Raw genomic sequence first — 16,845 nt, 5'->3', positions numbered from 1 at the left:
ATAAACAATAAACACTATATTCTATTAGAATATTTAGGTACTCCCTATTTCAATGTACTTCCTTGCTTTCTTTTTTTTCCCTTGTTAATCCATAGCTCGGATTAATCATCGAATGTCGTATTGTAGGGTGCTGCTTAAAACTAATGTAGGCGCTTAGTGCTCGCGGGATAGCCCTGGGCACCCTGCAGAGACTTAGGGCGCGCCTGATTCGATTCAGCGAGCGACTATAGCAACCAATTGTATTCATAGCCCATTGCGCTGTTTAAAATGAACGTATTGTTGCCCATCGTGTCTATAGTGTATAGCGGTTTTTTTTATTTAAAAAAAAAAAACGTAGGCGCCATAGTGCTCGCAGGTGAGCAAGGGACGCTTTTTGTCGCGCAAATTACGAGGCGCCGGCGGTTGTGCCTGTTGTAGTTTTGCCGCTAAATATAGTAGTACCCCTTACCCGCTATGTAGAACGCCCGATTAACGGATGCCAAGTAATAACGTAGCCGCTCTGGAACTCAGGGCGCCAAAACGTGTATGGACAAAAATTCACCACCCGGGCGCCGCCCATAAGTATGTAGAGAAACATCGCACCCTCCGAAATTTAAAATATGATTTTTTTTGCACCAACCTCTTCTGTAGTGTTTTAATCAACTCCTTTAAGTTTCATGATGATCGGATGAAGAGTGTGAATCCGCAATCGACTTCTATTTTTTATATACCGTATATAGAGGAAAAACAAACCGCGTCGTGCCTGGGCGCCACTCCTGCGAATTTGAAAAACTGTTTTCGCAGAAACTTCCCCAGGAAAATTCGCAACAACTTCCCAAAGTTTCATGGCGGTCGGATGAATTGGTGTAGTAATGCGTAAAAGAAAAACAGACGCACAAACACATACATTGCTTAATATATATATAGGCTATATATATATATATATATATATATATATATATATATATATATATATACCTAATATTGAAAAAAAATGTTGGCGGCTCTTTAAAGACTTGGAATTTGTGTAAATTGTAACTTTTGGCTCTTCCGTCTCAAAAGGTTGCCGACCCCTGACTTAAGGCTCAAACCCCCCTCAGCCCACAACGCCGATGAAAAAAAAAACCCCGTTGAATCATCATTTAATTACACATTTCCATTTTCAGGTTTAAAAAAAAAATTGTAAGTAGACGTTTTGTATTATATCTATGTATATGTAAACTATCTTAAATGAAAAAAAGTAGGCTACATGTAAGAAAGAAGTATTACTATTGTAAATCTATATCAGTCCTCACAAGCCGATGATGAAAGGGGTCATCCATAAATGATGTCACGCTTATTTGGACGATTTTTACCCCCCCCCTCCGCTCCGTCACACAACGTCACAAAATGACGTCACACTTCCGCCTACAACCCCCCTGAAAATAGCAGTTGCATTTTTCTTAAGACAGCGATATTTTTCCCAAATCTTGTCTGAACTCTGTCAACATAGTGTTGTTTTAATCAATTTCTATTACAATTTATTAAAACAGTTTTCTAAAACGCGAAATAACGGCTAAAGTTCTTTATCACAAAATTACGGACCCCCTTCCCCTACGAGTGTGAAGTCATTTATGGACGCCCCAGAGGCGTATCCAGGTTTTCGTTGTAGGGGGAGCGAAAGGAGCAAAAAAGGCGCCAAATTTTTTACACGTTCCATATACGTGTATTATATATATATATATATATATATATATATATATATATATATATATATATATATATATATATATATATATATATATATATAATTACTAGCTGTAAGTCATTACGCTATGATGTAAATTAAATTGAAAGTAGCACTCTGAAGAAATAAGAAAAAACACACAATGTAGGCAGACAAAACAAAAATTGTATCAATCTAAACAATATATATATATATATATACACACTACAACCCAAAACAATGAACGTAACACAATCTGTTTTGTAATTCTTTAAAAATAAATTCTTACATAATAATAATTCCTGGGAAATTATTTAAGACAAGTGAAATAGGGGAAATAATCACTCTCTTAATATAAATATGAATATATATCTACACATTTAATTATAAATGTCAAAACAAATAAATAATTACTTCAGATTATAATGAAATTGTTTAACACTATTCGTGTTTATAAAATGTTTTTGTCTATAATCAGAATTTAATATATCGTCATCATAAATGCTAAAGTATTACAGCATAATGAAAGTTTTTAAAATCAGAGTTGGTATAAAATCACGCTTTCCGATAAATAGATAAACATTCGGAATAACAGCATACGTTTAATTTAATTTCGGTCTTTTAGTTCAATCATATATTTTAATTAACTACTGCTTCGTTGTGTTCTTAAAGATCATTTTTAACATAGTGATAGGTATGGGTTAGATCACTGTATTGATCACACAACTTTTTACCGGTAATTGCAAAAACAATAGGTCAATTATCCAACCCGGTGATACCTAGCTGTGACATTAATGTCGCTCTACACATTTGTGGTGGTGAGGGGGGGGGGGGGAGGAGGGGAGATAACCAACTCAGAGTGAACATAGCGTCAGTTTTTAGTTGACTGTTCTAAACATACATATATATTACACAAATATATATTACACAAATATATATTACAGAAATAGATTTAAATAAGTAGCAGTGGTATTATGACAATATTTTTTTTACAGAAGGGTCCATGGGGGTGGGGGGTTGTAACTGTTTCATATAATTTGTAATCGTAATCACTATCGCCCAAACTGTAAGAATACTACTACTTCATCGTGATGACGTCAAAATTTCCCCACCACTGCGCAGTTTGCTCATAAGTTAATTTAAATAGAGGTGCCACATCAGTTGTATTTGTTTCTGTATTGTAATTTTTTTTAAATTAATCACACGATTCAAACTGTATATATAAAGTAATTATGTGTGAAGTTTTATGTATAACATTTTCTAATTCAATTATTCGTAAGCAAATACATTATACAGTTGCTTTAACTTAACACCCCTCTTGCCAAGTGGTATTACCGTGGAGGTTTTTTAAACTTTGCAATGCATCGTAATGGTTATTTTTAGAATAGCAAACTGATGCAGCTGTTAATACGTGTTGTAAACGTAGACACTACTAAACTAGTACAATAATGCTTAATTGCTGCATGAAAAGAAATCTTGTGATTTACATAGATGTGCCGACCAAAACATTTTTTAACAAATATCATTGTTTAAAACTTTGAGTTTAAAAAGTTTCCAAAAAGGCGCCACTTTGCTGAAAATGGCCAGAGGGGGAGCGGCCGCTCCCCCTGCTCCCCCCCTGCGTACGCTACTGGGACGCCCCCAAAACTGTAATACTAAAGCGAATATGCTAGACAAACTAATGCTGTAAATTACATGTCTGGGGCGAAAAAAAAGAAAAACAAGAGAACTTCCTGACTACACATTGTATTTACATGTTTTAAAAATGGTCTAAACAGCATATCTATTTAATTTTTTAAATGTATAAACTAGTAAATCCATCTTCAATATTTAAAAAAAAATACGCTTATTTGTAAAATAGTTCGTTTTCATTAGATGATTGAAAGTATTTAAAATATATTGTTGTTGATGTACTTGTTTTAAATTGCAAATAAAAGTATTCAAAAGAAAAAAAAAACGTTGACTACGATCTTAACGAAATATTAAAAGCAACACTAAGACTTAGATTAGGAAGCCCTAGCTTAATACGACAAACAGGGGGTAACGAATTAATATTAAGACAGTCTTAATTAAAATAGCACAATCTCGACCCTCGAGTAAATTACCGCCAGAACAGTGCTTGGGTCTCTTAAATAGTGGGTGATAATCTGAATGGTCGGAAGAGATACTCGACCCTTCCCGGCGCCCGGGGACAAACTTTCAATTTGGCGCCCCCTCGGGAGCAAATTTGCACCCCCCCCCCTAAAACTGCAAAAATGCTGCTAAAATGACATTTTAACTTGTTTTTACCACCCATTTTGGCGCCCTTAAGGTCGGCGCCCGGGGACATATGTACCCCCCTGCCCCCCCCCCCCCCCCCGTCGCTACGCCTCTGCATTACCTCTACCGAACTGGTGGATAGATCAAAGCCAGCGTATGCCCGTCGCCATTTGTCAGGGGCCAGTTTTGAGTGACGGGAAGTTCAGCATACACGGAATGGTGGATCATCGTTACAGCGACACTTTCACACAGTCATTTTAATTTTCTGGCCATGGGTCGCCACAATGTCAACTTTTGGCTTCACAGATGAGGATGGGACATCAGTGAACTAAGTCCTCGGATGTAATAACAGAGTTGCATCCCTTAACGATAATTTTAATCTAGTTTTATGCCATTTTACTTTCTTCATTTAATTATATGTATGTATGTATATATATATATATATATATATATATATATATATATATATATATATATATATATATATATATATATATATATATATATATAGTTACTGAGATAATGAATTTGTCTTTGATAGTCAGTATAAGTCAGTTACTAGGGTCAGGATTTAAATAGTCAGTCACAGAAAGGCAAAGAATTGGACATGAAGTGTCTTAAAACATTTAAGTGATATTAGTTTAAAAGAGATAATCTATCGGAAGTATTTACATGAAATTAATTTTTTATTTTTATTTTCGTTAATTTAGCTATCATAAATCAGCACACTCTTAGAAGATTGATTTACTTTAATAAAAAATGTAACAATGAATGTCTGAAAGATAATCTGTAGAGATAAGAAGTAACTGAACAGATGGGTTCAATGACACGACTAAATGTAGCTCAACAGTCTGGTCATTCATTTAACTTGTGTTGTTCAGGGCACACAACTCCAGCATTAACCAAAGATGATCCTGATTGTTTTATTGAGCGCTTTTGTTTTAGCTCAGGCTAGCGGTGAGTTGGATGATTTAGTATTTTATGTCTTTTAATTACACTAATTAATACACTTATGTAATGAAAATTCATTTTTATTTTAAGATTTCCTTATTAAGTTTAAAAAAAAACATCGTTGTTTAGAAATAAAAAAAAAATCATATCTCATATCTAACTAAAGTGCAACAGATAGACACAATAGAAGCCTGAAGTTAGATTGACTACATTAAACTTTGTGCAACAAAATAAATCAACCTCACAATGAATTACAAGCATTTATAAACCGCAATATCTGCTATATTAAAACAGAAAAGCTCTCTATTCATGAATTTTTCCAATCTATTTTGATACTCATGGCAATGATTTTTTAAACCTGAACACCAGGTTCTTCTATTCGAGAATGTTCTCAGTTATGTCAGCCCGCCAGTGGCAAGAGTACAGACACCTGCATGTATGGGCTCACCTGTGTGCAAGATGGATGCAACAGCTACTGCTCATATCCAGGTAAGTGATGCATGTCAATTTATATTGCCATATCTTGCTGGTCAGTTGAATGTGTAATGTTGGTCGGTGGTTGGTCAGTTTTATATTGCCATATCTTGTCAGTTGAATGTGTTATGTTGGACGGTGGCTGGTCAGTTTTATATTGCCATATCTTGTCAGTTGAATGTGTTATGTTGGACGGTGGCTGGTCAGTTTTATATTGTCATGTCTTGCTGGTCAGTTGAATGTGTTATGTTGGTCATGGTTGGTCAGTTTTATATTGCCATGTCTTGCTGGTCAGTTGAATGTGTTATGTTATCCGACTGCTGGTCAGTTTTTTATGTTGGTAAGTCTTGATGGTCAGTTTTATATGTTTGTAAGTGCTGCTGGTCTGTTTAATATATGCCATGTTCGTCGGTGGCTGATCAGTTTTATACGTTAGTAAGTCTTGCTTGTCAGTTTTTATGTTGGGAAGTGTTGCTGATCAGTTTGATAGATTTTGTTGGCGGATTTTATTCTAGGATAATTCCTGTCCTTTATACTGCACTTATTGATCAAGCTTCTTCCATTTTATTTATTTAAAAAAAAACGTATCCACATACTGGACAGGTAAAGATCTAACAGAATAAACATATCTGCAACTTTTGAACTAAGTCGGTTAATCTCAGTTACATTCATGATCAAGCGCTTTTCATAATAAAAGTTATTTTATTCTTAAAAATTACGATTAAAAACACAAGATTGTACGCAGAATAAAACAAATTAATTTAATTCAATTCTAATTTGAGGCGCTAGCAGAGAAGCTTCCCTTAATAATTGGAGAATGTTGATGTCGTTTACGTTGGATCATTCATGCTTTACAAAACCTTTCCGCTTTGTGACCGTTCATTAAGTCAACAATCTTTACGTGAGAAACTACATACATTTACCTAGTCGAATCATCAATTGCGCATTAATCATGTCAGTTGTACCTAAAATATAATTTATTATTGCTGTTAATATATATATATATATATATATATATATATATATATATATATATATATATATATATATATATATATATATATATATATAAATATATATATATATATATATATATATATATATATATATAAATATATATATACATATATATCGCAGTGAGAAGTGAGAGACAGATTGCGTGTCTACGCCCATGTAACGAGGCTAGTGAGATAAGACAGGTGGGATCGTGTGCACCTGGTTATGTGTGTGTCTGGGACTCCATCTGTCACACCTGTATTTCTGCATCAGGTAAGATGTGACTGTTAGCACCTGTATTTCTGCCTCAGGTAAGATATGACTGTTAGCACCTGTATTGCTGCCTCAGGTACTTTATGACCAGTGTTTCTTCCAGACATTTTTCTCCGGGGGGGGGGGGGGGTTGGTGGCACTTGATACTTTTACCAGACACTGGTAAAAGTATGTTTTTTATATAAATTCCATTTCGTTGGGAGGGGGGGGGGGGAGTAGACTTTCTTCGGACAGCCCCCCCCACCCCCGAAGAGATGCCTGGAAGAAACTCTAGATGTGACTGTTGGCACCTGTATAGCTGCCTCAGTTCTGACTTGATTTGACTGTTGGCATCTGTATTTTTGCCTCAAGGTAAGATGTGACTATCACACCTGTATATCTGTCTCAGGTAAGATATGTCTGTTAGTACCTGTAGTAGGCCTATATCTTACCTAAGACAGCTATGCAGCTGCTAACAGTCAACAGCCGATAAGTGATGGCACATCTCTCACACACACAATCATAATCACTCACATTCAAACACTATCAGACACATGCATACACATAAATACACACTTGCTCTCATGCATATACATACACTTACACATCGACACATACATAATCACCCACGCGCATGTGCAAACGATTGCTATTTGTTTTTATTGTTTCAGATATTCTAACAAATTAAGTTAGCGCTGACGTTACAAAGTTCAAGATCCCAACACCATTAGTTTTCTGGTCAAGTGAAAGTGGTTTTAGAAAAAAAAAACCCATTAATTACACGCTTTAAACTCAAGGTTTTTGCTGTTTGCATTTATTTCTTGTTTTACTTTTTTCGTGCGCATGTATAGTTCTCAAACAGTATACCATTAGAAGATATATGGATCTGGGTCAGGGGTCGGCAACCTTATGAAGCGGAAGAGCCAAAAGTTACAATTTTTATTATTTCCCTGGTTTTAAAGAGCCACTAACATTTTTTTTATTCCAAATATTTTATTTTTTTATTAAGATTATTAGTATTTGTTCAAGGAGCTGGAGAGCCGCATCTTGATATCAAAAGAGCCGCATGCGGCTCGCGAGCCACAGGTTGCCGACCCCTGATCTGGGTTATTTTGAAACATCGATAAGATTGTTGTTTATGTGTCAATTATGGGATTAACACAGGAAAGTGCATAGACACATTGGTTAATGTCTATGTAGCAATGTAATTTTTAATTTTGCTAAAGTGTTGGCGTATATATATTAATTAACACTTTTAGATTACAAGGGTTTTTAATAATCGTGCTGTCTATTAAAAGAAAAATTAGTATATATTATATATTTATTCTAGCTTTAAATAAAACAAAATTTTAATTATACATGCAAACATATTTTTACAATCTTGTTGATGACTTTGGGAGTTTATTTTATTCTTGTTTCCCTTGGTTTTGACTTTTAGTATTTTTAAACGAAACAAAATTTTAAAATATTTTTTAACATTAAAAATGTGTAGTCGGAGCACCGATGTCGACAGGCTTGTTTGATAGGCAGAAACGAAATTGAATAATAAAGTAGATAACAAAATTATTATATTGTGAATTTTTCTTGACATTATTAAAATATAAAGGGAAATCAGCGCCAAGAGGGTACACCACTATTTGATGACTAGGTTGTGTTTTAACATATTTTTTGGTTTCCTATTTATTCTTCCTCTCATACCGTTTACTTCAATGAGCCAGGAGCGAACCAGTACGAGCACGTTTACATGGTAATACATAAGCATACATACATTATATAAGGCTTGCATTGGTGATGCAAATTCTAATGGAAGCGATAAATAGCGAAAAACCTTAACCAATTAACAAGTCTTTGTTAACATCTAAGTAACTTAGAATTAATGTTACACTCTTTACTTAAATGTTAAGTATGAAGCAAAAAATAAAATAAAAACCTGTTATTATTTAATTTAACCAATCTCACGAAATCAAACATATTATTAATGTAAGAAACACCAAAATACGTTGATATTTTGTTTTTCACACGTTTTTAATACACAAAAAACGCCAAAAGAAAAAAAGCAGTCTGAAGACCATGACCATCAAACTCTGAACTAGGAAGTACAGAATGCAAACATTTGTAGTTTTAATAAAGAAACAACGTCTAGAAGTTGAATAATAGTAACATAAACTTTAAGTTAAATGTTTGATAAGTAAAACTAATTGTAAAGCTAGACGTTGAATACAGTTATGCAACATTTTAAAAATTAACACTACGAAAAAGATATATTTAGAATTCTAACTAAAACTTTCATAAAATATAAACTGAAGTTATTATTCAAGGGATGTAATTAAGGACAGTATTTTGCTGTCATATACTATATACTTGGTTGAATTAATTAATTTGTTTAACAGGCACATTTTTAAATTGGGCTATGCTGATTTGTTGAAGCTTGTTTTATCGAGTTTTTTGTATGTGTTTGCTTTGTTTACGAGTATTTTTTAATCTGCATTTTTTTTCTCGTAACGTAAAATTTCACTTCTCGAATTTCATTTTACAAAATTAATCAATTTGTACTAATGCTATTAACCAAATTCACGAGAAAATATAAAATACTTCTTTAAAACATGGACGACTAGAAATCCAGAAACACCGGGGTAAATAAATGACGTTAACTTGATTAACATGCACATGTTAGAATATTACAAGATAGAAAATTTTTAAATAATTTTTTTTATAAATATTACACATTGATTACAGAAAGAAATAAAGTGTGATTTTTTAAAGAGATGCAAGAAAGATGAAAAAAAAACCATGTAAAATATAGGTGGCAATAAACGAATATAAAACTTTCAAATACATTACTTAAAACAGCTGTAATTTTGTTCAATCTAATATTTAATTAATATTAAGCTGAAAAATGAATAAAAATACGTTTGATTGAAAACTGATTTTATGTTGGATGTACGCTGATCTAATATAAAACAAACTTAACCAATGAGTTGAAATAATTCTACGTTATTAAATTTTTCACTCTGTCACTAATATGTTTATCTTTATAATAAGTGTTCTCCAGTAACATATAACACAAAGAATCAAGTAAATCAACAGGAAATGCTATAAAAATTCATAACAATTTTTAATTAAAAAAAAATTCTCACTAATTTTTCCACACTTTGTTTTCGTTTATGACGAAACAATTTTTGCTCTGTTTTTCCCGTTGTTAAATTGCTCCCATTTTCTAGAGGCAACCGGGTAAAGAACCAACAGAGGATGTGAGGCAGCTAGTGTAGGCAGCAGGTACACGGTGATCCAGCCAATGGTCTGGGGACTTAGGGCTACCCCCACCACCGTCAGAAAACCTGAGGTACAGACAGGGAACCAACACAGAATGTTGAATACAACTAGATGGACTTGCGTTTTCACGTCATCTAACATGTCTTCGTCATACACGGGCAAAGTGACGTCAGAGCTGGAGAAAAGTGTTTTAAAGATCAGTACTTGTGCTAGTATCGTACAAAGCAGGATAACGAATGTAAAGACGATGTGGAGAGTGAAAGAATACACCCAGGCGACTGGATGATTTATATAGAAGGGTAGGCCGAGACACAAAGCATTAGAAGAATACATGTGCCATGCTGGGAACACGACTGGAATAACGGCGGCAGTGAGAGATAGACACCAGACACACACGACAGTTGTGACACGAACACATCTCGATGTCATGGTGTTACGCTGATCATCTTGTAGCTTGGTGTATAGATCGAATGTACTCAGCAAAACAAACACAGCTGACGCTACGTACGAGAGGGTCGCTAGAAAACCTCCAATCTGACACAGTGAACTACCTCTCCATTCTGTATCGTACAGCACGTAACTATCCCTGTAGTAAACATCCGCCGTAGCTGGTAGCATCACAGATAGAGACATTAATAAATCGGAAAAACCCAGACTAGTCGACGAAAATAGTTCGCCGTGTTTTAAAATCTCAAACCCGGTGAGTAATCTAAAAATAACCACAACGACATTACCCGTGACACCTGTAAGACCTACAAGGAAAAAATACGATGTTCTCACGACATTTCCAAGCAGGTTTGAACATGATGATATGGGATCAGGTGGTGCTTGACAATTACCCGAGGTAAATCCGCCTCCAGCATACTCACTGCAGCAAAGCTTAAAGCTATCTCCATAAACTGATGATGATATTGTTATTTTCTTTAAAGCTGCAGCCATTTTAGTATTAAATTCTATCTTAGTATTTCTTAAATCTAAAATACTTATAATAATTTTACAAGGATTTAATTTCTTGTTTTCAACGGACCAGGTTTTAATGTAGTCATTTACAAAAACGAAATGATCAAATTTGGACTGACTCAAGTTGATATAATCGATAAAGGATTCGCTAGAGACGTGATGTTCTTGGAACTCAAGAATTTGTAGGTCTGTGTGTGAAAAGTCTAGCAAGATGGGGAATGTTCTTTCCATTGGTAAAAAAACCTTGAAAGTTTTTAAGTTCGTGTGTGTAGCATTAAAACGGTATATTGGGACGGCAGGTTGGAAGTCGGTTTTAAAGCAACAAATTTCTGGATGAAAAGAGTTATAGCTGAAGTCTAGGAGGTTCGGACCAAAAGTGGCTAATTGTAGAGATTTGGCGAGTTGCCTAAATAAATGCTCGTTAAGGCTACAGTTTGATACATGCAGTTCTATCAAGATCATTCGATCACTTTGATATTCTAACTGAACTCGACTTAGATCGATACCAGAAAGGTCAATGACCCTTGTGTTATGGTCGATGTTTTGTAACAGCGTTAGGTGGTTGACCTTACTGTGGTCTGTGACCGCCGTGACCCCGTACTGGCAGGTAAACCCTGCCGGGCAGGTTTTGTAGCAGTGTAGCTCGTCATCGCCTGTAGGACAGTGGTCAAGGCCGTCACACACGTGGGCGGGGTGGACGAGGACACGCGACTTACGACATTTAAACAATTTGGGGGAAAATATTTTCTCGTAGTTGTCGGTAGATTCGTCGTCGTCATGGGGACAGTCGAAGCGTCCGTCGTTGACCACGTAGAAGGGGACACAGTACGACAAGCGACATTTGTAAAACCCATCGGGACAAACAAAAGCAGCGCAGTTGTTTAAATGCGACAGATCGGAACAGCCTGAAGCTTGACCTGAGTACAAGTCCCTTAGATAAACACAGCGAGCCGCCCAAGAACTCTCCTGTCTTGTAAATCTCTGTTCTGGTACCGGCTTATTCAACTCTAATCTTCTCTTCTCATAAGAACACTTTTGTATGACAAGCTTGTGTGTTGTATCAACGGGGATTTCACATACAGTTTTCTTGCACAAGGCTAACACGTCTTCTGCTAGTTTGATCACTTCCATGGACACGGCTTCTTCACGTTGGGGATAAAATAAAAAATAATCCTCCTCCTTATAAAACCACTGGCTGGGCAGACAAGTCCCATCGTTTAGCAGCGTCTCCATACAACCATTGCAGTTCTCCTCGTCATCATTCTCTGGGCAGTCGAAAAACCCGTCACACCTCTTTGTTTTGTCGATACACGCTGGTACAAAGTCGGTAGCTGATTTAGTGCAATAAAACGCATTCACACATTGCGTCCTAGATGCAGAATATTCATCCAGCTTATTTGTGCAGTCATAGTGACCATCAAACACCAAAGAAAATGGAATTTTTTCTGAATTATGAAAACAATCAAATAGATTGATATTTTGATTGAATTCCGATTTGATGTTATTATTTAAAGATCTGATTTTTTTCTTCTTTGAACCATTGTGGTTACTGCGAGCACTCATTCTAAATTCGCACACAATTAGTTTGGCAATATCTAAATCAGCATCGATCTGTGCCCATGAAAATTGAATCCCTGACTGATTGAAATGTATGTCCACAGCAGAACACAGACGCTGAGGTATCTCATTAACCTCACCATTGCCAAAAATAACCGGGACCTTGCTATGCCATTGACTGAACACATTGTTAGAGTTCTCCACACACTGTCCCGTGCTGAAAACATAACGCCCGAAACTGAAGTCATGTTCTTTGATGTGGTTCGACGTTAAGTTCTTCAGGAATTCTAATTCGTCGGCCTTTTTAAAAGAGACAATTTGCGAATTTAACGATTTGCATCGACTTGATGCATCATTCCAACTAACTAGTTGTTCAGCAACTTCAAGTTTATAGCAAGTTTTATACGAAAACCCGAGTTCAGTTTTTGATAACACCCATCCTTCATTACATTTCCCGCATAACTTCAAAGAAATAAACTGGTTTGTACCGAGGGTGTCTGTCGGTGAAATGAACTCAATATTTTTGAACATTTGAAAATGCGAGCGGGCAATTTTCAATTCTTCATCTAGTAGTAGATACATGTCTGTTAGACCGTTGTTGCTGGCGGTCAATTCTTCGGGCGTAGTGGACCAAATGCAGGCTTCACATAAAACTATGACAACATTCGTTTTGGCGTCTTCAGCTGAAGCGTTGTTCACTATATACGCCATTGAGTCAGAATGAATTGTCTCCAAGTTTTGAAAATCAGTAACATTATACAAAGCAAGTTGATCGATTTGGCGGAGAAGCTCTGTTGAACTATTGTAGTCATTGAAGCCGATCACCGGCTGTGATGTTCCAGAAGATCCGAAGACAGCCATTCTGATGTTCCATGGGTCACCAGAGTCAGGCAGAAATAAGTTGATGATGTTTTTTATTCTAACTTTTTGTAAAGGGTTTATACTTCCAACATGCAGTATAACATCAAACTCATCTGATTTACAGTCTTGTAAAGGTAAACTGTTATAACTGGTTTCACATAAACTATTTACGCCTGATGAAAATAAAACATATAAGTCTCATGATAAAAAATATTACAGCCTAATGAAAAAAAAAACCATTTAAGTCTGTTGAAAAAAAAATTCAATTTCGGAATATATCAATCTATTTATTATTTTAAACTTATAAGGTTTTCATATAATAATAGTTAGTTAATTAATTTCTTACTTTATTTCATTTAGTCTGTATGTTGAATTAATTATATTCCTACACTAAGATATATGTGTAGGTCTACCATACATTAAGTCTCAAGGTGCAGCTGATTAGTTCTATCTTCTTTACACCAATACATCTAATATGTAAAGTTCATTTCTGTATGTGATCGCGGGCAAACCGAGGTTTCCAAAGTCAAAAGTACTCATTGTCTAAATTCATGATTTAAAAAAATGGGGGGGGGGGGGGGTTCAAATTTTTTCCCGCATTATAAATGTATATATCAGAAGCGTAGCGTCCCTCCCCGGCCCCCGTGGACAAACTTTTGATTTGCACCCCCACCCTCAAACTTTTGATTTGCACCTCCACCCTCAAACTTTCGATTTTGCACCCCCCACTCAACCTTTATGTATCTACCGAGGGTCTATGGGGGGGGGGGGGGGTTCTTACCCCTAACCCACTCTGCCTTCGCCACTGATCTAAAGTATTTATTATATAAATTAATAATTTTAAAAAATGATATTAGAGGTTTTGTAAAATAAGTTTCATTTTACACACTTACCGTATTAATTAACCTAATGTGGAATGAAAACAATTAAAGAAAATGTATCATCATTAAAAAAAAATTCTAATTGTATCTGAAAATTACTTCCTTTACTCATTTAGCACCAATTACTTTTCTTGTTAAATCACACACAAAATTACTTCCCTTTTAAAAAAGTATTACATCGGGGAGGGGGGTGGTTTTTTTATTTGTTTGTTTTGGTGTTGGAGAAAAATAATTGTATAATTTGCATGGATTGATAAAGTGCAATGTGATAGGTAAAACACGGATATTTTACACAGCCTTTTATTTATTTTATACACTGAGCGTATTGTTTACTAATTATTTTTTTCTTCAATAACGGTTTAGAAGCTGCTCCTAAATGTCCTCTATGTTTCGTCTATGTTTCGGTTTGCGAACAAGCTGGTAGTATTATAGTCGTTCAGTAAGTTAAATCAGGCGCGTCTGAGGGCGCCCCGACAGAGTGCGATTTCGCGCCATTGGCTATCCCATGAGCTCTATAGTGCATACTTTCGTTTCAAAGAGTGCGATAAGATGTGGGTAAAAAGGATTACTATAGTCGTTTACTAAATCAAAACCGGGGCGTCATTCTGCGCTCCAAGAGAGTGCTATTTGGCGCCCCGGACCTTCCCTTGAGCGCTATGACGCATACGTTCGTGTTAAAGAGTTGGATAGACTATAGAAAAGAAAAGTTACTATAGTCGTTTACTAAATCAAAACCAGGGCGTCGTTCTGCGTTCCAACAGGGTGCTATTTGGCTCCCCGGACCTTCCCTTGACCGCTCTAACCTCTACGTTCGTTTAAGTGAGTGCTAAAGACTATGAATACGTTGGTCGTTTACTAAGTTGAATCAGGCGATTTCGCCGGCGCCATTGCAGGGTGCGCTTTGGCACTCCGGGTGAGACAGTGAGCACCATGCGTTTATGTTTTGCATTTAAGTTTGTGTTTATGTTCGCTTTTAATTTTTCATTATTTTCTAATTTATTGTTTGCTAGTAAGTTTATAAATAGAAAAACAGGTGCTACTTACATTGTATGCTGATCAAAAGAACAACAAAAAACTGCATTGTTTTGATATTTCTCTATTGTATTTAAAGTGAAGGCTGCCTTATAAACTTGACTTCGTGAAAATGGCCTGTTGAAGAAACAGCAGGGAAATACATTTAATGACTGACAACCATAAGGTATGAAATATTGTTACAATTATTTATATTTGTCTAGGCCGAATAGATATACTTAGCTTTAGCTTAGAACGATGTAAACAGAAGTCAAATTTCCTGACCATCACTAGCCAAACCACGCCCCGACTGACAACTGCTAAGTTATATTCTACGCTTTGCGTCAGTGTCTTACACGCCTGGACCGCGGGCCACTTCACGCCTTGTTTTTTTTTTCTTTAATTTTCAAGTAGTTTAAAAAGCATTTTTGAAGAAATTTCTAACACATTCAGTAATTCGTTAATAAATTATAATTTTGCGGATATTAAAAAAAAAAACTTAGTTAAATACATTTAGAAGACAAATTATGTCTTTACCACTAAATTTTTTTGTCTTCAAAAGATTGCCCATAATGTAGTTAATACACTACATGAAAAATAATCTTCGTGGTATAGAAAAATGAATACAAATAGTCGATTGTTTTTATAGATAAAAACTAAATGAAAATTTAAAAAATCATTTGTCGTATTTATAAACAGGAAATTGAAAACAAGTTAATTAAAAAGTCTAGTGACAATTTTAGCGCAATTTCCTTATGTACGCGTCATCACGTTCAATAGATGCGTCATCACGTTCCATGGCTGTGCCATCACGTTCAGTAGGCGCGCAATGGTTTTTAGTCATATAACTCTATTGAAGAAACAATTGTGAAAAAATGATTAGGCCTAACGAAACAAAACCTTGTAATTGTAACTCCCTATCACTCTCATATAAATTATAAATAAATTAATAGGGTACAAAAATAACGTTTGAATTAATAAGTAAATAAGTAATTTAAAAAATCCTTTCGAACCTCAGCGCTTTGCGCCAAAAACCTACAAGACGCTCAGTTTAAATTAAAACTAGGCCTACAAGACGCTTAGTTTAAAATATATTAAAACATTTTTTTGTGACCGAACGAAAGGATATTTTTGAAAACTTTCTTCGGCAATATTGGTTTAAATTATGACAGGAATCGATTGGTAAATGTTTCAAGTCGCTAAGTGGTCTGGTTGCCGAGATATATGCCAAAAACTGCATTTGTTCGAGGTTTTTTGGTTTTTCCGGGAAATCCATGAAAGAAACCCGGAATTTGTATGGCCTATGTTCATCCTCGTAACTTGCTTAACATAATTACTTTTAGAACTAGTCCTCGATATTGCTTCGTTGAGGAGGAGATACGACTTAAAGCTGCGGACACACATCCATCCATCCATCCATTCATTCATACATTCATACATCCAGAAATGACGGGTTAATAAACGCAATTCTCCAGAATGGAAATTGCGCTAAAAATGGATTACTTAAATTTTTGTGCGGCTCTTTAATGAACTCGTTAGTTTTTACGTAAGCCATTGTTATCAGAAGGGTTAACCCATGGTGACCCAATCACTAGTGTTTACCAAGGACAAAATACGAAATATGCAACACGAAGCACATTTGGCCTTTCAACCTGTTGACGTAGTTCTCAGCGATAAGGACCACGT

At 35.5% G+C, this 16,845-nt stretch overlaps 1 protein-coding gene across 1 annotated transcript; it reads left to right on the top strand.

The window, feature by feature from the left end:
* The first annotated feature begins 4,774 nt into the window (after positions 1-4,774).
* On the top strand, positions 4,775-7,412 carry LOC131927860 (uncharacterized). Its single transcript, XM_059283733.1, has 4 exons — positions 4,775-4,900; positions 5,264-5,383; positions 6,506-6,637; positions 7,288-7,412. The coding sequence occupies exons 1-4, from the start codon at positions 4,852-4,854 to the stop codon at positions 7,302-7,304; spliced, it is 318 nt and encodes a 105-aa protein (XP_059139716.1). The 5' UTR covers positions 4,775-4,851; the 3' UTR covers positions 7,305-7,412.
* Positions 7,413-16,845: the final 9,433 nt, after the last annotated feature.

This window comes from Physella acuta, unplaced genomic scaffold (genome assembly GCF_028476545.2).
Source record: "Physella acuta isolate Inbredline_101_S28 unplaced genomic scaffold, ASM2847654v3 ptg001441l, whole genome shotgun sequence".
Lineage (NCBI taxonomy): Eukaryota > Metazoa > Mollusca > Gastropoda > Physidae > Physella > Physella acuta.
This window is presented reverse-complemented; position numbering and strand designations above follow the sequence as displayed.

Coding starts and splice junctions, on each gene's coding strand:
- LOC131927860 (XM_059283733.1), top strand. CDS start 4,852: ATGATCCTGATTGTTTTATTGAGCGCTTTTGTTTTAGCTCAGGCTAGC. Junction 4,901..5,263: donor TGTTTTAGCTCAGGCTAGCG/GTGAGTTGGATG, acceptor CCTGAACACCAG/GTTCTTCTATTCGAGAATGT. Junction 5,384..6,505: donor CAGCTACTGCTCATATCCAG/GTAAGTGATGCA, acceptor TATATATCGCAG/TGAGAAGTGAGAGACAGATT.